Below are 18,487 nucleotides of genomic sequence, written 5' to 3'. Positions count from 1 at the left end.
CTACTTCCTGTACGGTAGCCGTGCGGTCCAAAATTCACCTCACTCACCCGACATGAAAGCGGTGAGAAATCTTTCTTAGCGGCATAGCTCGCTTGTTCGGATGACAGCGTCCTCATAGGATGCGTATGACGTGAGAAGAGATAGCCGCCACACAGAGGATAGACAGACAAACGGTGTTTTGTTGCCACAATGGGCGGAAAGAAAAAGAAATCGGCGGCGCAAGCGGCGACTCCGACTGCGGCGGTGGCGGCGGGCAGGAACGGGGCAGCTGCAGCCGGTGGCGGCGTGGCGGAGGAGGCGAAGAATCAGCCGGCCAACAACCAGCAGGCTAAACCAGCTAAAGAGACCAAATCTAAAGGTAGTATCAAGCCTCTCTCGACCGGTGTTAGCCACTCAGTAACATCACATTCGGCTTCCAGGAGTATTACTGTCCCTTTGTATCCCTGTTTTTGCCTTTTGGAAACCGGGAATGCGTCAAGTGTATTTAGGCTTGTGTAGTTACTGTGGTCTAACTGCATCTGTAATGCTGTTTGCTATACCTTCTTCCAGCTCCCAAGACCTACAGTCTTGCCAACACTGCCCAGGTTGACACGGGAGGAGTCTCGGACAAGTCTATTCTCAAAGTCAGTCATTCTTTATAGCTACAGCTGTAACCTGTATGTTTTTGCTTGCGTAGCATCCTTTAACACTGTTATTCCCCCTCCAGGTGACTATCCAGGCTGATCTGGAGAAGAAGATTATCAAGCTGATCAACGACTTCAGGGAGGAGAATGGAGACAAGGCGCCCATATCAGGCAGGATTACCACCAAGAAGTTGCTGGTAAATAAAAATACCCTCTATTTGACATGTAGCCAGTCTTGAATAGTTGCTTGTTGTGTTAATTTCCCGAGTGATCTGCGCACGTAGGACCTGTACACAGCCCTGGAGAAGTTCAAGTTCAAGAGAGAGCACATTGAGGAGGCGATGAAGAGCAGCATGCTGTACGGAGGAGACCTCCACTCGGCCCTCGACTGGCTCTGCCTCAATCTCAAAGATGGTAACAGAGCATCGTCTTCACCTGAGATGTCACAGCTGTGTGGACGTGTAGCTTCATATGTGGTTTTGTGGAGCAGATGAGCTGCCCGAAGGCTTCAGTCAGAAGATGCAGGAAGAGAGCCAGAAGAGCAGGTCCAGATTCCAGCCGTCCGCTCAGCAGAAACCCACGGCCGCCAGTCCCAGGGCTCCCACTGATAGCCGCAAGGAGACCACCAAGGTGTGTGTGTGTGTGTGTGTGTGTGTGTGTGCTTGTTTGAAAATGGGTTACATTTCTATTTTAGGTGAACCAAGCCTTCAAACCATCGCACTAGCCCGGACCTCATTGGTGCTGTGTTTTGTCCAGGCCACAGAGAAGGAGGAAGCTGCCAGTATGAAAGATTGGATCTTAAGGTATGCAGAGCAAAGCAGCGATGAGGAGGAGGAGGAGGAGGAAGGAGAGGAAGGAGGAAGGAAGAAACGCAATCCTGAATTGGAAGAAAAATTTGATCCAGTAAGTCAAGAAATCATTTATTATCTCGGTTAAGTGCTCACAGATTCTTATAAATTTTGTGACGGTTTTTGTCAGCGAGAGAAAAATGTCTGCATTGTCTCGCTGTGCAGAATGACAGGTATTTAATCCTCACTGCTCAACTGTACGACGCTAAAGACATGGCAGCCGTGGCAAAGACCAAGGCAGACAAGGCAGGTCAGAGGATGGCACAGGACAGGATACGCATCATACAGCAAGGTGAGCTGAACAGAGCTGACACAGCTTCCTCCAATGCCGCCTCGGCAGACAGACAGCAAAATCTGTCATCTCTTCACAGAAATGAAGCAGCTGGAGGCCCACCCAGTGTTCAATCCGGCGATCAAAGTGTCAGATGCTCCTCAGAAGGAGAAAAAAGCGGCACCCGTGAAGGAGGACAAAGAGGATCTCAGCTTCAAGCTCTTCGAGCAAGCCGAGAAAGACCCTCCTGCACCGAAAGGTTCAAATAAACACCATCAGTTTTGAAACGGAATTACGTATTTGCCAGTAGCTTAAGTGTTTTGATTTTTCCTTCTTCTGCAGTCGTCAAAAAGAATGAGCCAAAGGACATTCGCAATTTTGACTACACGGCTCGCAGCTGGACAGGAAAATCGCCTAAGCAGTTCCTGATCGACTGGGTCCGAAAGAACCTGCCCAAGAGTCCGGCCCCGACGTTCAATAAGGTTGCTGCTGGGAAATACTGGAAGTGCAAGTGAGTGTTAATGCGTGAACATGTGACAAAGTTTTGTTTAACAAAAACAGAGTAAATAAGAGCCGTGGTTTCTCAAGTCCTGTTTTTATCGCAGTTTTGAATATTTAATTTTCTTGCATCGGTCAGGGTGCGTGTTCAGAGGCTGGAGGACGTGCTTGAAGTTTGCCCAACAATCCTGACTGAGGACGGCATGCAGGCTCAGCATCTAGGGGCCACACTGGCTCTGTACAGCCTGGTGAAAGGACAGGTAACACATCCACAGGTTGCCACTGCTCCTGCGTTTCTTTACTACATACTTTTTTGCGCGATATATATAATCCTCTCATTCTCCTCAGTCAGTGCACCAGCTCCTTCCGCCGACGTACAGAGACGTGTGGCTGGAGTGGAGGGACAACGAGCAGCAGAAGCGAGAGGAGAGCCGCACTGCTGCAAACAAACCGCGGGACCAGTTCATCTCTCGGCTTCTGACCCGACTCAAGCAGCAGCAGCAGCAGAACCAGGTTCCCTCGCACGAGTCTCAATCCCAGGGCCAGCTGGGGCAGAATGGTGGCGATGAGGAGCCCGAGGAATCCTGGGAGAACCTGGCTGGGCTGGACATCGGAGACGGCGGTGGAGATCAGGTGGAGGACAAGAGCGGGAAAAGAGGAGAGAGGAGGGAGGGATCGGCAGCCTTTGAGGCGTCCAGGGAGCTCTTTAAAAAGCTGAAGACGTCCTCGCTGGCCCAGAAACTGCAGGTATATAAACCCACTGACAATGGCTGCGTTCAGACTGCAGGCGAATCTGATTCAAATCAAATTCTTTCTCAAAGGGATGACTGTCCACACTGTTTTTAGCAAGTGTCCAAATGCGATTTGAAACTACCCCCCGAAGGTGGTTTCAAAATCCGCTGTGCAAAAATTGGATTTCATGTGATTTGTGACTGTTCATACTACAAAAGAGCCATCCGATTTCAATCTGGGTGGGGTAGAAATCAGATTTTGGCTGGCAGTGTGGCAACGTGTCTTAAACAAAAGATGAAAAAAGAAATTGAGGTGGCGAATTTGAACATTGTTTCCTTCTTCAGGCAGAGCGGGAGCAGCTTCCCGTCTTCCAGCACCGCCACCGAATCCTGGAAGCGCTGCAGCGCCACCGGGTGGTGGTGGTGGCTGGCGAGACGGGCAGCGGGAAGAGCACCCAGATCCCCCACTTCATTCTGGAGGAGCTGCTGGCCGGCGGCAGGGAGGCTCAGCCCTGCAACATCGTGGTGACGCAGCCCCGCCGGATCTCCGCCATGAGCCTGGCCAGCAGGGTCAGCCAGGAGCTGGGCTGCGACGACGGGCCAGGGTCAAAGGTGAACGTCGAGGCCACAGCGGGGATCTGGGGATTAAACAGACTGTCTGATGTGACTGCCTGATTTAAAAAAAAAAATCTTCTATTTTTAAATCTGATTCCAGTCGTCGCTGTGCGGATACCAGATCCGGATGGAGAACAAGTCGGGAGAGTGGACCCGGCTGCTCTACTGCACCACCGGGGTCCTGCTCAGGAAGCTGCAGCACGACCGGCACCTCAACTCTCTGACCCACATCATCGTCGACGAGGTCAGAGTGATGCAGTGTCTGCAGACGACTGCAGCGGACTGTGAACGACGCAGATCAAACTAAACTCGGTCGCTCGCTCCCTAACCCCACCCCCTGCCTCCACCTCCACCAGGTCCACGAGCGCAGCGTCCAGTCGGACTTCCTGCTGACCATCCTGAAAGACGTCGTCATGAGGAGGTCGGACCTGCAGCTCATCCTCATGAGCGCCACGGTGGACTGCAACAAGTTCTCCGCCTACTTCAACCGCTGCCCCGTGGTTAGCATCCCGGGCAGGACGTTCCCAGTGGAGGTGAGGCGCTCCGTTTCCAGTTTGAACAGAGTTTGAATCCGAGCAGCGCACCTTCAGGCTGCCGCTTCGCTTCCAGGTGTCTCACCTGGAGGAGATCGTGGAGGAGACTGGGTACGTCCTGGAGAAGGACTCGGAGTACTGCCAGAAGATCCTCGAGGAGGAGGAGGAGGTCAGCGTCGCCATCACGCAGAAAGGCGGCAAGACGTTGCAGCACCAGGTAGCGTAGTTTGGTTTTGTATTTTCATGAATCGTGAATCACGGCAGCGTGCGTACGCGTGTTACCGTAACCTTGCGTCTGCTCCAGGAGATGATCATGAGAGACTCAACCTCCGGCTGGGACCTGGGTCCAGAACTAGACCACTTCAGCAGCAGGACGAGGCAGGTGCTGCAGTACATGAACCCCAACAAGATCAACATGGACTTGCTGGTTGAGCTCATCGCCTACATAGGTACGTCACACCGCACAGGCCCGGCGTTGGAGAAGCCGGCGTGACTGCGTTGAGTTGAATATTTCCGTGTCTGCGTTTTTGCCAGAAAAGTCCCCGCAGTTTGCGCAGGTGGACGGCGCCATTCTGGTTTTTCTCCCCGGTCTGGCTCACATCCAGCAGCTCTTCGACCTGCTTTCCTCAGACAAGAGATTGAGAGACAGAAACAGGTGAAGCTCCAGTTTATACTTTCGATTCAGTTTCAGGCCTTTTTTTTTATTTATTTTTTTTTTTTTTAAGTAAAACCATGCTCAGCTTATTTAACTTTTTGTTTTTGATGAATGGCTGGCTGCAGGTACAGGATCGTCGCTCTACACTCGACCCTCTCATCCAAGGACCAGGCCTCTGCGTTTACAGTGCCCCCTGCTGGAGTCAGAAAGGTACTGCTAATTATGTCCCAGCAAACTGACTGCATGTAAAATGGACTCATGCGAATTAAACAAAACCTTTATGATGAAGATATACGTTCAGCTCTGTATTCAACATGACTATATAGATGCAAATAAAAAGTTAACAAGTAATTCAACTAAACAAAATTAGTATTTTGCAGCGACAAATTTGAAAACTGCTGTTTTGCGTCTGTTTTAGATTGTCCTGTCCACTAACATTGCTGAGACCGGTGTGACGATTCCTGATGTTGTGTTTGTCATCGACACTGGAAAGACTAAAGAAAATAAGTAAGAGCTCACGAGAAGCAAGGCAAACCATTTCACTGACCTAAAAACAGACTTCACTCCAGTCTCTCGTGTCTTTCAGGTACCATGAGAGCAGTCAGATGAGTTCTCTGGTGGAGACCTTCGTCTCCAAAGCCAGCGCCCTCCAGAGGCAGGGGAGAGCAGGACGTGTCCGTAGCGGCTTCTGCTTCAGACTTTACCCAAAGTTCCGGTACGGAGCACGTCTCCCACTGCAGAGAGAGGCTTGATTCTCACAAAACACAAAAACGTATCTCGAATGAAGCGTTGGCTAAGCAAATAAAAATGACAAACTCTTTCAGGTTTGACGCCTTCATGGATTACTCCATTCCTGAGATATTGCGGGTGCCCCTGGAGGAGCTCTGCCTCCATATTATGGTACGGACGGACATTTGTAGCTACCTCTGTATCACACACGGGGGAAATCCTTCACGCCTCTGTTGTCTCTCCCTATGGCAGAAATGTCAGTACGGGTCCCCGGAGGACTTCCTGAGCCGGGCCTTAGATCCCCCTCAGCCGCAGTCAGTCAGCAACGCCGTCAACCTGCTGAGGAAGATCGGAGCGTGCCACCCCACCAACCATCTCCTCACCCCTCTGGGACACCACCTGGCCAGCCTGCCCGTCAACGTCAAGATCGGCAAGATGCTCATCTACGGAGCCATCCTCGGCTGCCTGGAGCCCATAGTACGGCCGCCTGTCTCGCCCAAGTGTCGCCCCTTGTGTTGATCGTTCCCAACAGTCAAAATAACATTGATGCACCATTTTAGGCAACCATCGCTGCAGCCATCACAGAGAAGTCGCCCTTCTCCACGCCAATGAACAGAAAAGAGGAGGCCAACCTGGCCAAAGCCGCCCTGTCAGTGGCCAACTCGGATCACTTGACCATGTACAATGCATATCTGGGGTATGAGTCTTCAGCAGCTTCAGCGGCTTTGCAATTTCAAACATCTTGCAGCTTTTTAAATGTAGCATTGTCCACCGACTTTTAGAGAAGCTTATAACACCACAATACAAGGTTTCCATCAATTTGGATTGTCTTCATTCAATGTCACCAAACTCTCACCTCCACTTCAGTTAACCTTTCCTATAACCTTTCAGGTGGAAAAAGTCCCAGATTGAGAGATCCGACATGTCCTACTGCAGGCAGCACTTCCTCAACCGTACCGCCCTCATCACAATCGAGGTGACAACCAGCTCAGACGTCCTCAGTTGTTCATCTCGTCCCTTAGTTTTTATTCTTCCTCTCCTGACCTTCTTGTTGCCCACCCAGGATGTCAAACAGGAGCTGATGAAGATGATGGAGCAGGCGGGCTTCTCCTCCTCTCGCTCCTCCTCCAGGTCTCAGCCGTCCCCGCTGTCCAAGCAGCAGATCTCGGTACTGAACGCGGCGCTGACGGCCGGCCTCTACGACAGCGTGGCCCGGGTCCTGTGCACGCCCTCCGTGGACGTGCTGGAGCGGGTGGCGTGCACGGTGGAGACGCCTCAAGGCAAAGCCCAGGTGCACCAGTCGTCCGTCAACCGGCACCTGCAGACGCACGGCTGGATGCTGTACCAGGAGAAGGTACGGATGGGGAGTGCACGTGTGTGCGTAATGTATTCTGATTTTAGTCTAACTGCTTACGATTCATCCACAGGTGAGGTACACCAGGATCTACCTGAGAGACACCACTCTGATCCCGCCTTTCCCCCTGCTGCTGTTTGGAGGCGACATCGATATTCAGCACAGGGAAAGACTCATAACACTGGATGGGTGGATTCACTTCCAGGTCAGAGGTTCTCACTCTCTCTTCTTTTGCTGGTGTTTGTTTTTCCTGATTAGACGCTATTCAACTAAGGCCCCGTTTACACGAAGACGGGTTTCTCTGTAAATGCTCAAATGCGGTTCAACCTGAGCGGACGTGAGGTGCAGACGACCACTCATAACAACAACAACCACGTCAGGAAACGGATTTGTTACTGCAACTAATGACCAGTCTGAAGTCTTCCTATTAACCTCCACTACAAGCCAGCGTGTCCGTGTAAAGATTTTTTTTTTTATTACGGCTTTGTGTAAACGCATTATTTTTGAGAGCATTTTGAAAAATGTACGTTTTCAAAAAAAAAGAAAGGCTCCGTGTAAACGGTCCCTTAATCAACACTCACTCACTCTTCCAGGCTCCTGTCCGTATTGGTGTGATCTTCAAACAGTTGAGAAAACTAATAGACTCTCTGCTTGAAAAGAAACTGGAGAACCCAAGGATGAACCTCGAAGGTAAAGCAAAGCATCCAAATACCAACTTCACTGTGATGAGTCTTGCATGACAGCGCTGTTTGCATAAAATTCTTGACCCATTTGCGAAAATGCAAAGCTCTGATCTGATTTTGATTTCTCTTTTAGCTGAGAAGACCATTCATACGATTCTGGAGCTGATCAAGTCGGAGCATGCTGGATGATAACAGAACACCGGTGAATCATGGACAGACTTCTATTTAACAAACGTGATCTCGTGAAACAGTTTGAGGTTTCTTCTGTTGTTTTACATCAAGCGCCTCAACAACAAGTACCAGCCGACAGAAGAGGGCGCTCTTAAATCGCTGTCGTCCACTCAACTGCCACTGAGAAGAATGTGTGAAATGTAAAATGAACATTCGGAGATTTAAGATAATTGTTATGCATAATGTGGTTAAAATCTAATAAAGGTGAACACATTTTTATCAACACTGTTCATTGTGCCTGTTAATGTGTAATGTCATTGATGGCCTTCAAAGTCTGTTGTCTTCTGTTAACACAGTTTGTGGGAGAAATGTAAATAAACAGATGACATCACACATTTAAACATACGTAAGGACAGACTTTATATCTGGACAGTTACATTTTTATCACCATCAGTAATTCGAGTGTCACTGTCACATTATCCAAAGTAAGAAAATGCCCCTTTGAAAATCCTAAGTCCTTGTTTAGCTTGATTTAACTGGAGTGTAAAGCAATAATTTAAAAAATAAATATTATTTTCCTGTCTGTTCACAATGCCATGTCTGTCCCTTTAATAGGGGCACAGATTTGACTTCATTTTAACACGGTGTGACCAGTGACTATATCTCTACAGGAACTCGCAAAGAAGGAAGTGACAGCACGTGTTGCACTTGTGCTGCTGTGCTCTGGCTGCGTTTGCATGTTAGAACTCGATCACGTGGTATCCTGCATCCTGTACCGTTGTGTAGGCTGAATCATCTGCAACGATACAAGGAACACAGCTGATGTGAATGGAATAATGAGGGACCGCTAATGGCAAATTATGTCCCAAAATATCTGAAGCTTCTATCGATTGTCAAGCTAAAAAAAACAAAAAAAAACATACCTCTGCTGTTATTTGCCGGACCAGGGACAACCCCTCTCCTGAAAAATTACATAAACTGGGCACTCAGAAATAATTATAAATAAAAAGGAAGGTGGAATGAAATAAAACATGGTACATATTTAGATGTGCGCCAGTCGTGTTTATTTACCTTGAGACTTGTGGAACTGCTCGGGAGGGTAGAGCTGGGGTCGCAGCAGCCCTTTGGCCAGTGTAGAAGTTTTCATACGGGACCGGAGCTGAGAGAGAAGCAGAGTGGACGGAGAAGTCAAGTGAAGGTCGTCCAGGTGAGCAGAACTGACCTGATGGAGTCTGAACTGAAGAGGCCTTTCGGGCGAGATGCCAGACGTCTTCAAGAAACCTAAACCAGTCCAGTTGCCTTTGGCTTAATCTTCAAGTACGAAGTGGATCAAGAACTGACTTGAATAAATTAGTCAGGTTGTTTTAACAGTGTTCAGTGTTCTGTCTTTACCTTTTTTAGTGTGCGTATTTCAATTCTTGCCACTTTTTGTGACTTTGTGCCTGGACATGACCTCTTGTTGCATACCGCGTTGTTGTAATAAATAACTGTACATTTTAGCACTGGGTTCGACTCCGCGCACCCTGAATTTTAAGAACATGTTTATTGGAGCCCGGGGCTCCCTTTCCATCTCGGAGTCGTCGACTTCTTAAAAAATATTTTGTCATCCCTTTAAATCCCCTCCTACTGAGTCACAGCAGCAATGCCAGACATGCAGACCTGCGCTGGTTCACACAGTAAGTAACGATGCGCCACTTCAGAGCAGCACGACCGATTTCCTACCTGGCGGTAGGTCACCAGTCTGTCGGAGGTGCACAAAGTGTTCTATGTCTTTGTGGACATCACACAGCTCCAGCGACTTCCTGACCTCCTCATACAGCTAGGAAAAAACGTGCAGGAAAGCAACTCAGCAACGACCAGAAAAAGGCGCACAGAAGCAAGTTGTGTTATGAAGTTCAGCGGCGATTCACCTCGTCGCTGGTCACACACTGCTGGGACAGCTGGTTGAGGTGAGTCCACACCATGTTTCTCAGGTAGTTTATTCGCTCTTTCGTCTGTGCTTCAAACGCCTGTTGGGGGACGGGGGGGAATGTCACGGACGTGTTCAGCTCTGAATCGTCGCCCGTGGTCTCGCTGGCCGTTTTTTTAGGGGAACGCTCCCAAAGTCGTACCTCGCATGCGTGCACGTGTTCCTTCAGCCAGTCTTCCCTGACCGTTGCCAGCACGTTCACGCTCTGCTGATAGAGCTTGTCTGCCATTCAAACACATCAGTGAAAATAGAGACAAGTGTAAGCATAGGGACCAGAACTTAATGGCGAGGAAAATTTAAAAAATAATAAAATGGAGTGCACCAAATAATGTGATTTAGTTTTTCATTGTTTCAAAGCCACACCTGCTTCTTCTGCGTGCAGTTTTGCTTGTTGTGCTTTTGCATGGAGCTGAAATACGAGCATAAAAAAAGAAGTGAAGTTTGAGTTTGACAAGGGCTATGAGACTTCAGCCTAACTAATGTTACTAATAGCAAATGAAAATAATGACTTTATCACACAAGGAAATGCAGATGGATTTAAAAAAATAAATAAATCCATTTAATGCCATTTGATCTCTTTAAATGTTACACAAAAGGCCTTTAAAGGGACTGTCATCTCTGACTATTTCTATTAGGGGTGCAAAATGCATTTCGAATCAACAGCTAATATGCAGTTCCATTACAAAAAAATGTGCACATCCGTACCTTCTCTATTTGTCTTGTGTTGTTGGTGTTGGCGTTTCGGTTCACGTTTTGATCTGCTTCTTCTTTTTCTCGACACTTCTGATCGTATGTCTTCTTTGCCTGTGAGGGCACCGTGACAGGCATCACTCTGACTGCCTATTAATGACTGCCGTGAACGGCGACCTATTTTCAGCAGCAGCCCCGTGAAAACGAACCACCTGCTTTTAGATTATCTCAACATGCCCAATTGTAATTCTGTGGTGGCAGTGTGCCACTTTCATTTTCCCTTAAATACAACAACAGCACGCGAAGAGGTACTTCTTCTTTGAGCGCTGAGGCAAGCACTGTGGTATATAATGCAATCCACTTCCCAGGACTGTGAATTGAACTTCCTCCACCAAAGAGGAAGAACAGAACGAAGACACACATTTTTTGACATGACACAAACTGCCACTTTTCTTCTGTGGGAAGCGGCAAAGCTGTCTGATCAAAAAATAGACTTCCTAAACATTGTGGGCACCCAGAACAGAACATCTCCGGCATCCTCACCTGGGCTGGAGGAATCAATATTGATCCCTCGTTATTATTTTTCGCTAGGTCGTGTTATCACCGGTACTCACATCTAACGTTTTCTTAAGCTGTGCAGACTTCCGTTTGTTGAGAGCGTCCATTTGTTGCTCGATCTGAAATGACAGGATTGCATCCAGTTAGCGGGCCGAGTGTGTTGTGGATGGGGGACTGCGCTGCAAGGGCAACAAACAGGCAACCTTCTTCCTCAAGGCCCTCTGCTTTTCTCTGAATTCCTCCGCTTTCTTTGCCTCCTCTCTCATGCTCTGTGCCAGCTGGAGATGGGAAAGACTGACATGTTCCGTCTCTGCAAAGAAATGAACACGCCACAGTATCTGGGTTAGACGGGAACCATAAAACTGACACCTCTCTGTATTCAGACAGTTGGTGTGTGTGTGTGTGTGTGTGTGTGTGCGTGTGTGTGTGAGAGAGAGAGAGAGAGAGAGAGAGAGAGGGAGAGAGAGTGAGAGATGATGGTTTCCTCTTTTCTGAAATACTTTTAACCACTGTAAAACACTTTAGCATTTTTATGTTTAAGAAGTGCTGTATAAATGTTATTATTATTATTGTTATGATATAAAGCACTAAATCAAAGTGTCATGAAGCATTTTAAAACAAATAGCCTCCATGCATACTTACGTAATTTGAATACATCCAGGGCCTTTTTCAAGGTGCTGGAAAACACATGAAAGAGAAAATTACGACCGGGGACCAATTTAAATCTGTCTATATTGTTCACACAGCACTAAGGGGACGGTTCACTTGAAACATACACTGTGTGCATGGAGGATCCGGTGCCATTTTTTTTTTTAACCCAAGCAACTGTTCTGGACTTTCATGGACAGCAAGAATTCTATCCAGTGGCCAAGTGTCTGAGCACCAGACAGATGTTACGATCGTGTTTGGAGGGAAAACATCCACAGTGACCCTGCGAGCCAGGAGTGTGTTTGTGTGAGCACGCACAAGATCAGCTGGAAGATTTCCTTATAAAGCATTAGCAGGTTTTGGCCATAAACACGGCGTCAGCTGCCCCCGTTCCAAAAGTCCAATCGCACTGCTGAGTCTTCCGAGCAACTGCGTAGCGCGCCACGTTGAAAGAGAACCTCTATCCATGTAGCAGCGAGTAGCAACAAGCTAACTATCCCTTTCACAGATCAACACGACAAATAACGTCCAGGCAGAAAGCAGTGTAGCAGCAAAACATTTTATTTTATCTGTATATTGAATATGAACGTAAATAAATAATGTTCTTAATGCTTTGAGCTCCAGCAGTGTTAGGGCAGATTACAAGCAAGAGGCTTTGTTTTACCTAGTATTGTATTATGCTGTTGCGAGTCCTTTTGGAATTAATTTAAGCAGTTAAAAACAAAAGCAATGGTTTCCGGTGCAGGCAGTGAAGACTCTACTTAAATAGCATCATGAGGGTACAGCAGAGTTTCATACTGGCACCCACACAACCCAAAACCTAAAAGGTTAGGTGTTGAGGAGTGCTGAATACTACTACCACTACTACTACTACAAATACTAGTACTATTACTACTACTACTACTACTACTACTACTACTACTACAAATACTACTACTACTAATAATAATAGTAATAATGATAATAATGGATTGGATTCATATTGCGCTTTTCTAGGCACTCAAAGCACATTACATTGAACCTATTATTCATTCACACCTCATTCACTCAGGGGGTGGTAAGCTACAAGTGTAGCCACGACTGCTTTCAATCTGGGCCAAACGGCCTCTCCGACCACCACTCAACATTCACTCACATTCGTACGAGGCATTGTGGGTCAACTGTCTTGCCCAAGGGCACGACAGAGGCGCTCTGCCTTTACCAAAAAGGCTGGTAAAGGCTTTTTTTCTTCGGTCTGTGCACTTTCATGCAGTTCTCTACAAGTTTCCAGACAAGCAAGACTTTAAAAGAGGCAATTAATCGTGGCAAAGTACCATCAGTTGACCGCGTCGACCTACGATGTGAAGGACCACTGGAAAACGCAAGGATTCACACCATCATTTTTGGTAAAGACAAAAAAAAAAATGGATGCGAGTGCAATCATAAACTTATTTGTGGGAATTCCACCGGGATGTCTTGACTATAGATGGTGAGCCAAGGGTACAAAGTCTCCCGCCTCAACCTCCCCTTTGGTCTTTCCTCTCCTCCTGCACGCAACTTCAAAGCACGTCAACCAGTGACACTGTGCCCACCACCACCACCTCACGGGAAGTCAATGCGCTGATGCAGAGACGTGTCAGTGACCACAGAGCTGCACTCATCCTTTTTCTAGGCGCAAACAATGGCTTACTTCATCTCGTTGTGTCCGCACACCTTCTTGGACAAACTCTGGAGATCTTTGGCGTATCGCTCCTCAATTGTTGCCCTGAAAGAAACAACCAGAAACCAGATGAGTTCAGCATGTACACAGTAGTTTAATGGCTTTTTAAAAAAAAAAAAAAAAAAACATTTTTCATAGAAAATGAACTGATGATTTCATTTGACACGCATTTTAGTAGAAGTCAAGTGTGCAGAAGCAACAGCAACAGCGGCATGCAGATAAATAACGGGGGAACTCATCCTGATTTGACTATGGCTGCATGCAACAAAAAAAAAAAAATCCATAAAATGCTTTTCAAGTAAGGTTGAATAGGTTCAGGGTAACTTTTCACTTTCTGTTATGCAGCCAGCAGTGAAAAGACATACAAAGCAATGCACAATCCCGCAACAAATACTAAACACATGCTGTACAATACAAGAGTGCCTTTTACAATCATGACGGCAGCATGACAGGAGCTAATGTCTATAATGGCCCATGCAAGCAGATAGAAGAAAAGAGAAGAGTTAATGACAATAGAATGAAAGATTATCCGAAGAGTGCTCTTATCAACCTTAACAAACAATACTTCCTCCATTATTACTTCACAACAATGACTCGGCAAGACACACATTCACATCTAGGGTTTCTTCTCTCTGAGCTTTTGCTCTCATGGCACTCACTCCATCTAATTCTGATGTCTCCTAGCTGTGTATTTGCTGCAATTCTCAGCTACCTAAAATACATTTTATTCTGTCCAATTCAAAAGCAAAGTGTTTCGTTTTTCTTTTCTTATTTACAAATCCTTGGTGCACAGATCATTGGTTGGAAAACTCTGTGCTGTCCTTCTCATGTCCACCGCAGCACAACAAGAAGTTAGTACATCATCCGGATTATCACCAAATGCAGAAATCATGGCGTTACCTGGCTTTCATGAAATCCTCCACCTCCTTGCATGTCCTCTTACCATCATTCATATACTGGACGATAGCATCGTACCCGGCAGAGGAGGTTAGGTCAGCATTCTGGTAAATACACAGAACATTAACGATCTCTTTGGCTGAGAGATGGTTGTGGGTTTGGACCTGTGAGTTGTGTCCACGGGCAATTGCTAACCGTTTCCCCAGACAACACCCATCCTATTGCTGCTATTAAACCGATACTGCAGACACTCCTTCGAGTGAAATTCGCACAATGAAGTTCTCCACAGGGCACCGTGCAGAGACATAAACAGTTGTAACACACTAGACACTCCGTTTAAATTGGTGTTTTGAACTGTGCCGTCTATAATTTAGGTTAGCTGACAGTGAAAGCCTATAATCAACATAAACATGCAGATAAAGATAGATAGAAATCAGCCTGTGATTGACGTTCTATCAGTTTTAAGGATATATTAGGGACTTTGGTGTTTAAATTGGACAAGCATCTGAGGCTTAAATCCTTTTTTAATAATGTGTTAAACATAGGATTATTTTTTTTTACACAAGAAATTATATCGTTTTCTTACTTATTGACATGAATGTAGGCTGTCTATGTACTTGACATCATACAAAGGATGTTCCACCTGATGCACTATCTTAACTTATCTTGTTGTTGACTGACTCTGAAAAAGGTTACACCAGAAACACCCACATTACCCCTAATATTGTAGGAGTGAATGAAACATGTAGTTTAAATCATAGTTTTAACGTAATCTGATGATTTTTTTTTTTTTTTAAATAGAAATTCTAGGATACTGTTAACAATAAACATAAACAATGTACAACATAAATATCAACGTGTTTTACAGCATTTTAGCTTAATCGATCTCCATTACTACGCCACTTTATAATAAGAGATAGAAAGCGAGAAGTCAACATGAAACATGAAACTAAACTACTTACTGAGCAGTTAAAAAACCTTCTGTTCCCTTTCCACTGTCGTGTTTTAAATAATGACCCATGAACAACAACAACAACAACAACAACAACAAAGACTGAACTTACCCAGAAATAGTCCTTAAAATGTAAGCTTTTCATGACCGTCAGGCGACGCAGCAGCGAACTTGCGCAGGTCTGCAGACTGACTGACTGTCCGTGAGTTGCAATCAGTCGCTGGTACGGCGCCAGCCGTGCACGTGGAGCGCACGCGCTCGCGCGCGATCAAATTGGTCCGTGCGCAGTGGGTGAACTTCCATCCTTACGCAATGAAGGTAAGTAAATGATACACAGTTTCATCTTACTATATCAAGAAAATAAACGGCTTGCAAACGAGTCACACGAAATGACCAATGCGTGCCATTTAAAAGGGAGGGAGTTTAAGCTTCAAAACAACTGTCGTGATTTATATCAGTAGGTATTGTGTAGGTATACCTATCAGCAGGTATTGTGGTATGCCAACCGCAGGTTTACATATCCCTAGATATGGGATCAAAGTAGTGTCATAAAGTAGGTTCCGCAAGGTAAAGTTGAGGTTGAATATGCTGCCATCTGGTGTTGAAAGAATGAGACCTGTTTAGCACATAACGCATTACATTGGGGGTAATTTTCACATTGAAAAGTGAAAAGAAAACAACACATTCTTAGTGAACTGGAAATATGGAAGTAACAAAGCCACTTTGTAGAGTAATGATTTGCCAATTATATGATAAAGTCTCTATTTTCAGTAGAACATACAGTATGTGAGCATAACATAGTGACATCAAGGTCCCCCTATGATTTATAAAGGAAATAAAAGCAGAATATTAAAAACGGTACATATCCATCAGAAATAAAAACAGACTTTGAAAACTGCATTTACTGAATTGAGATAAACATGAAGATATTCATATGAACACGGTGTGGTGAATGTGCTCTGATAAGAATGTCCATAGTTCATTCTCATTTGGAAAAACATAGTCTCCTTCCATTTTAACCATTGTGTACTACTTTCAGTGGAAAAAGATTAGCAAGGTGATAAGGTTCCTTGGCAAAGCTATTAGTTCAGAAATATGCTCCAGTGGTCATGTGACTGATTTGCCTGTAGAAACTAGAATGGATCTGGCATAAGCAGGGACATGGTTTGGTTCTGTTGCCACAAAATTTTCCATTTTCTCCTTCCTTGCTGGAATAATTCAAATATTCAAACTGCTTACGGACACATTTTGGCATAGTATTATTATTTTATTGTGTGCCTTATTTATAAATGATGTTTTTAGCCTCTGAAACTGGCATCAGCAAAGATTACGTAGGTGTTTGTAACATTTTACCGAATATTTTCCCTTTCGATTCTTCAGTTTTGAAAATACACAGTTACATCATACACTCAGAGACGAAAATGTCATCATTTTCTCACCAGATTATTTCTTCTGTGCACTTGACATCCTAAATTCCTTTAACTTACAGACCTCTATTACTTGCTTCTCGTCACAATGTAAAATCTGGTTGGACTTTTCCCCCCCCTCATGCCATCACACCACTTGCTCATTCAAAGCGTGTCTTCCTCCTGACACTGCGGGAATAGATCAGGTCACCAGATTTATGTCTGCTGTAGTTTCCAGGAACTTGTTTTGGTCTTAGATAAGGAAATACAGAAAATACTGGTTACCTGCATGAAGGTAAGTGTAGGAGTAATATTAGTTGAGAGTGACTGCGCAAATACACATTTAGGGATAGTGATTGTTTTGGGAATTTCAATAGCACGGTTTGACATACCACATAACCGTTAAGATACAGTTTATGTAACAAGTACATTACAACAGCGCTGCACATGACAAAAGCAACCAACATTGCCACATATCTTATCATGGGAACACAAAATCAGCTACTGATGCTCCTGTGGTCGACCGTTTTTCTGCGGGAAATAACAACAAATGTTTGGGGTCGGATTATGTCATTTATATAATTACAGTGCTCTGGGGTTAGCGTGGCATTCCAAATTAAATCAAAACTTAATTTGAATAATGAGTACCCCCCCAATACCTACATTTATATGTTTTTAACATGATTCTGGCTAATGTTGGTACCGTCTCGATCGATATTAGTGTCATCAAAATCAATACTTTAGATTTATATCTAGATATTGCATTTGTATATATATCGATTACTATGAGAATTGGGAACGTGTTGTTTGTCTCTCTGTGGCCCTCTGAAGTGGAGACGGGTGTGAGTGATCCCACCACACTCAGCACCCTCATTGGATGGATGGTGTAACTCTGAACAACAACAACAACAACAATCATCATCATCATCAACGGCAGCAACAAGTAGCAAACCTCTCTTGCCTGTTACATAAGAGACATCGTGTGTAGTAGTTGTTTACGAAGTGTAAAGTCGGTCAGAGTGTCTTGTGACTGTTTGAAGATAGAAGGAAGTGAAAAGGCACCACAAGTGGGCGGGGACCTGATGGGGGATTCCTCGCTCGTAAGAAACCACGTCACCGTAGCAGTATTTAAATGGCTGCTGCTATCATTAGCGCAAACCTGTTCCTTCGTGTCAGAGCTTTGCCGGCCACCTTCAAAAGCCGCGGCCGAGGAGGAAGAGAAAAACAACATACCATCGAGAAGTTTCTTTAGCTTTCCGACACACTCGTAACACGGAAATGGCTGATTGTGGTAAGTTTAAAGTTCTTTTTTTTCTCTTAAAAAAAAAAAAGCACGTTTAGTTTGCGTTTATTAGCCGATCTAGTTGTCGTCTCGGACTTAACTAAACGACTTTGTCTGGTGTTGTTTGTTTGTTTGTTTAGAGCAAGAGATCACCGTCGAAGTGGCCCACGAGTTGCGCCAGCTCGGAGACGCTCTCTACTGGCGGCACAAGCTGCTGGAGCTCCTCATCAGGAACTACAAGGCCGCCCACAGAATCAAGTGAGGCGCCGTGCCAGGCTGCCGCGGAGAGGACTTTCTTGTTTCGTTGTCCCTTGCTGTCGAAAGTGGTCGCGTTGTGATGATCAAAAAGCCCCCCCGTCGAGGACTCGACGCTGGAGGCAAAATGGTGGCTCTAGAATGGGGGATGTGAAGTGTTTTGAGGAGCCCCCTCCACCCCCGCCCCTGTTGGATCGCTTGGTTTGGCTTGGCTTGGCTTGATGGATGGATGGAGCCGATGGATGTGGACTGTCAGTGGAGAGCCAGAAGAGCCGGATGCTGTTTGTTTGAACCGCTGTTTGCTGGCGGGATGGATGGAACCGAAGTGGAGTCTGAGTGGAGACTGAAAGACTGACTGAGACCTGTTCTGTTCATGACACCGCAGTGTTCCTCAAGTGAATGCTGGAGGCTTGTAAGCAG

General features: G+C 45.8%; 2 protein-coding genes across 3 annotated transcripts; one reads left to right on the top strand and one right to left on the bottom strand.

The window, feature by feature from the left end:
• The first annotated feature begins 35 nt into the window (after nt 1–35).
• dhx29 (DEAH (Asp-Glu-Ala-His) box polypeptide 29) lies at nt 36–7,994 on the top strand. The gene is made up of 28 exons (XM_076043637.1): nt 36–358; nt 550–623; nt 707–820; nt 908–1,037; nt 1,114–1,253; nt 1,380–1,526; nt 1,637–1,763; nt 1,843–2,001; nt 2,085–2,253; nt 2,380–2,500; nt 2,589–2,987; nt 3,317–3,583; nt 3,687–3,830; nt 3,943–4,119; nt 4,196–4,336; nt 4,424–4,568; nt 4,654–4,774; nt 4,900–4,984; nt 5,193–5,281; nt 5,361–5,489; nt 5,599–5,674; nt 5,756–5,980; nt 6,064–6,200; nt 6,395–6,479; nt 6,567–6,857; nt 6,931–7,062; nt 7,451–7,547; nt 7,674–7,994. Exons 1-28 carry the CDS (start codon nt 190–192, stop codon nt 7,727–7,729), a joined length of 4,146 nt encoding a protein of 1,381 aa, XP_075899752.1. The 5' UTR covers nt 36–189; the 3' UTR covers nt 7,730–7,994.
• Nucleotides 7,995–8,106: 112 nt separating this feature from the next.
• pstpip2 (proline-serine-threonine phosphatase interacting protein 2) lies at nt 8,107–15,374 on the bottom strand. 2 transcript variants are annotated; one of them, XM_076043643.1, is made up of 14 exons: nt 15,237–15,373; nt 14,176–14,276; nt 13,246–13,320; nt 11,571–11,605; nt 11,132–11,238; nt 10,985–11,047; nt 10,386–10,484; nt 10,044–10,089; nt 9,823–9,902; nt 9,622–9,720; nt 9,434–9,530; nt 8,783–8,870; nt 8,635–8,672; nt 8,107–8,507 (listed from the first exon to the last, which is right to left on the bottom strand). In XM_076043643.1, exons 1-14 carry the CDS (start codon nt 15,267–15,269, stop codon nt 8,452–8,454), a joined length of 1,017 nt encoding a protein of 338 aa, XP_075899758.1. In that variant the 5' UTR covers nt 15,270–15,373; the 3' UTR covers nt 8,107–8,451. The 2 variants fall into 2 exon arrangements, with proteins under 2 accessions (XP_075899758.1, XP_075899759.1); XM_076043644.1 differs by lacking the exon at nt 9,434–9,530 and having other exon boundaries at nt 15,237–15,374.
• Nucleotides 15,375–18,487: the final 3,113 nt, after the last annotated feature.

The sequence above is a fragment of the Nelusetta ayraudi genome, unplaced genomic scaffold, assembly GCF_046127955.1.
Source record: "Nelusetta ayraudi isolate G7.1 ecotype Tasmania unplaced genomic scaffold, CSIRO-AGI_Nayr_v1 ptg000076l, whole genome shotgun sequence".
NCBI classification, from domain to species: Eukaryota; Metazoa; Chordata; class Actinopteri; order Tetraodontiformes; family Monacanthidae; genus Nelusetta; species Nelusetta ayraudi.
The sequence above is the reverse complement of the archived record's forward strand: the minus strand, read 5'-3'. Positions and strand labels throughout refer to the sequence as shown.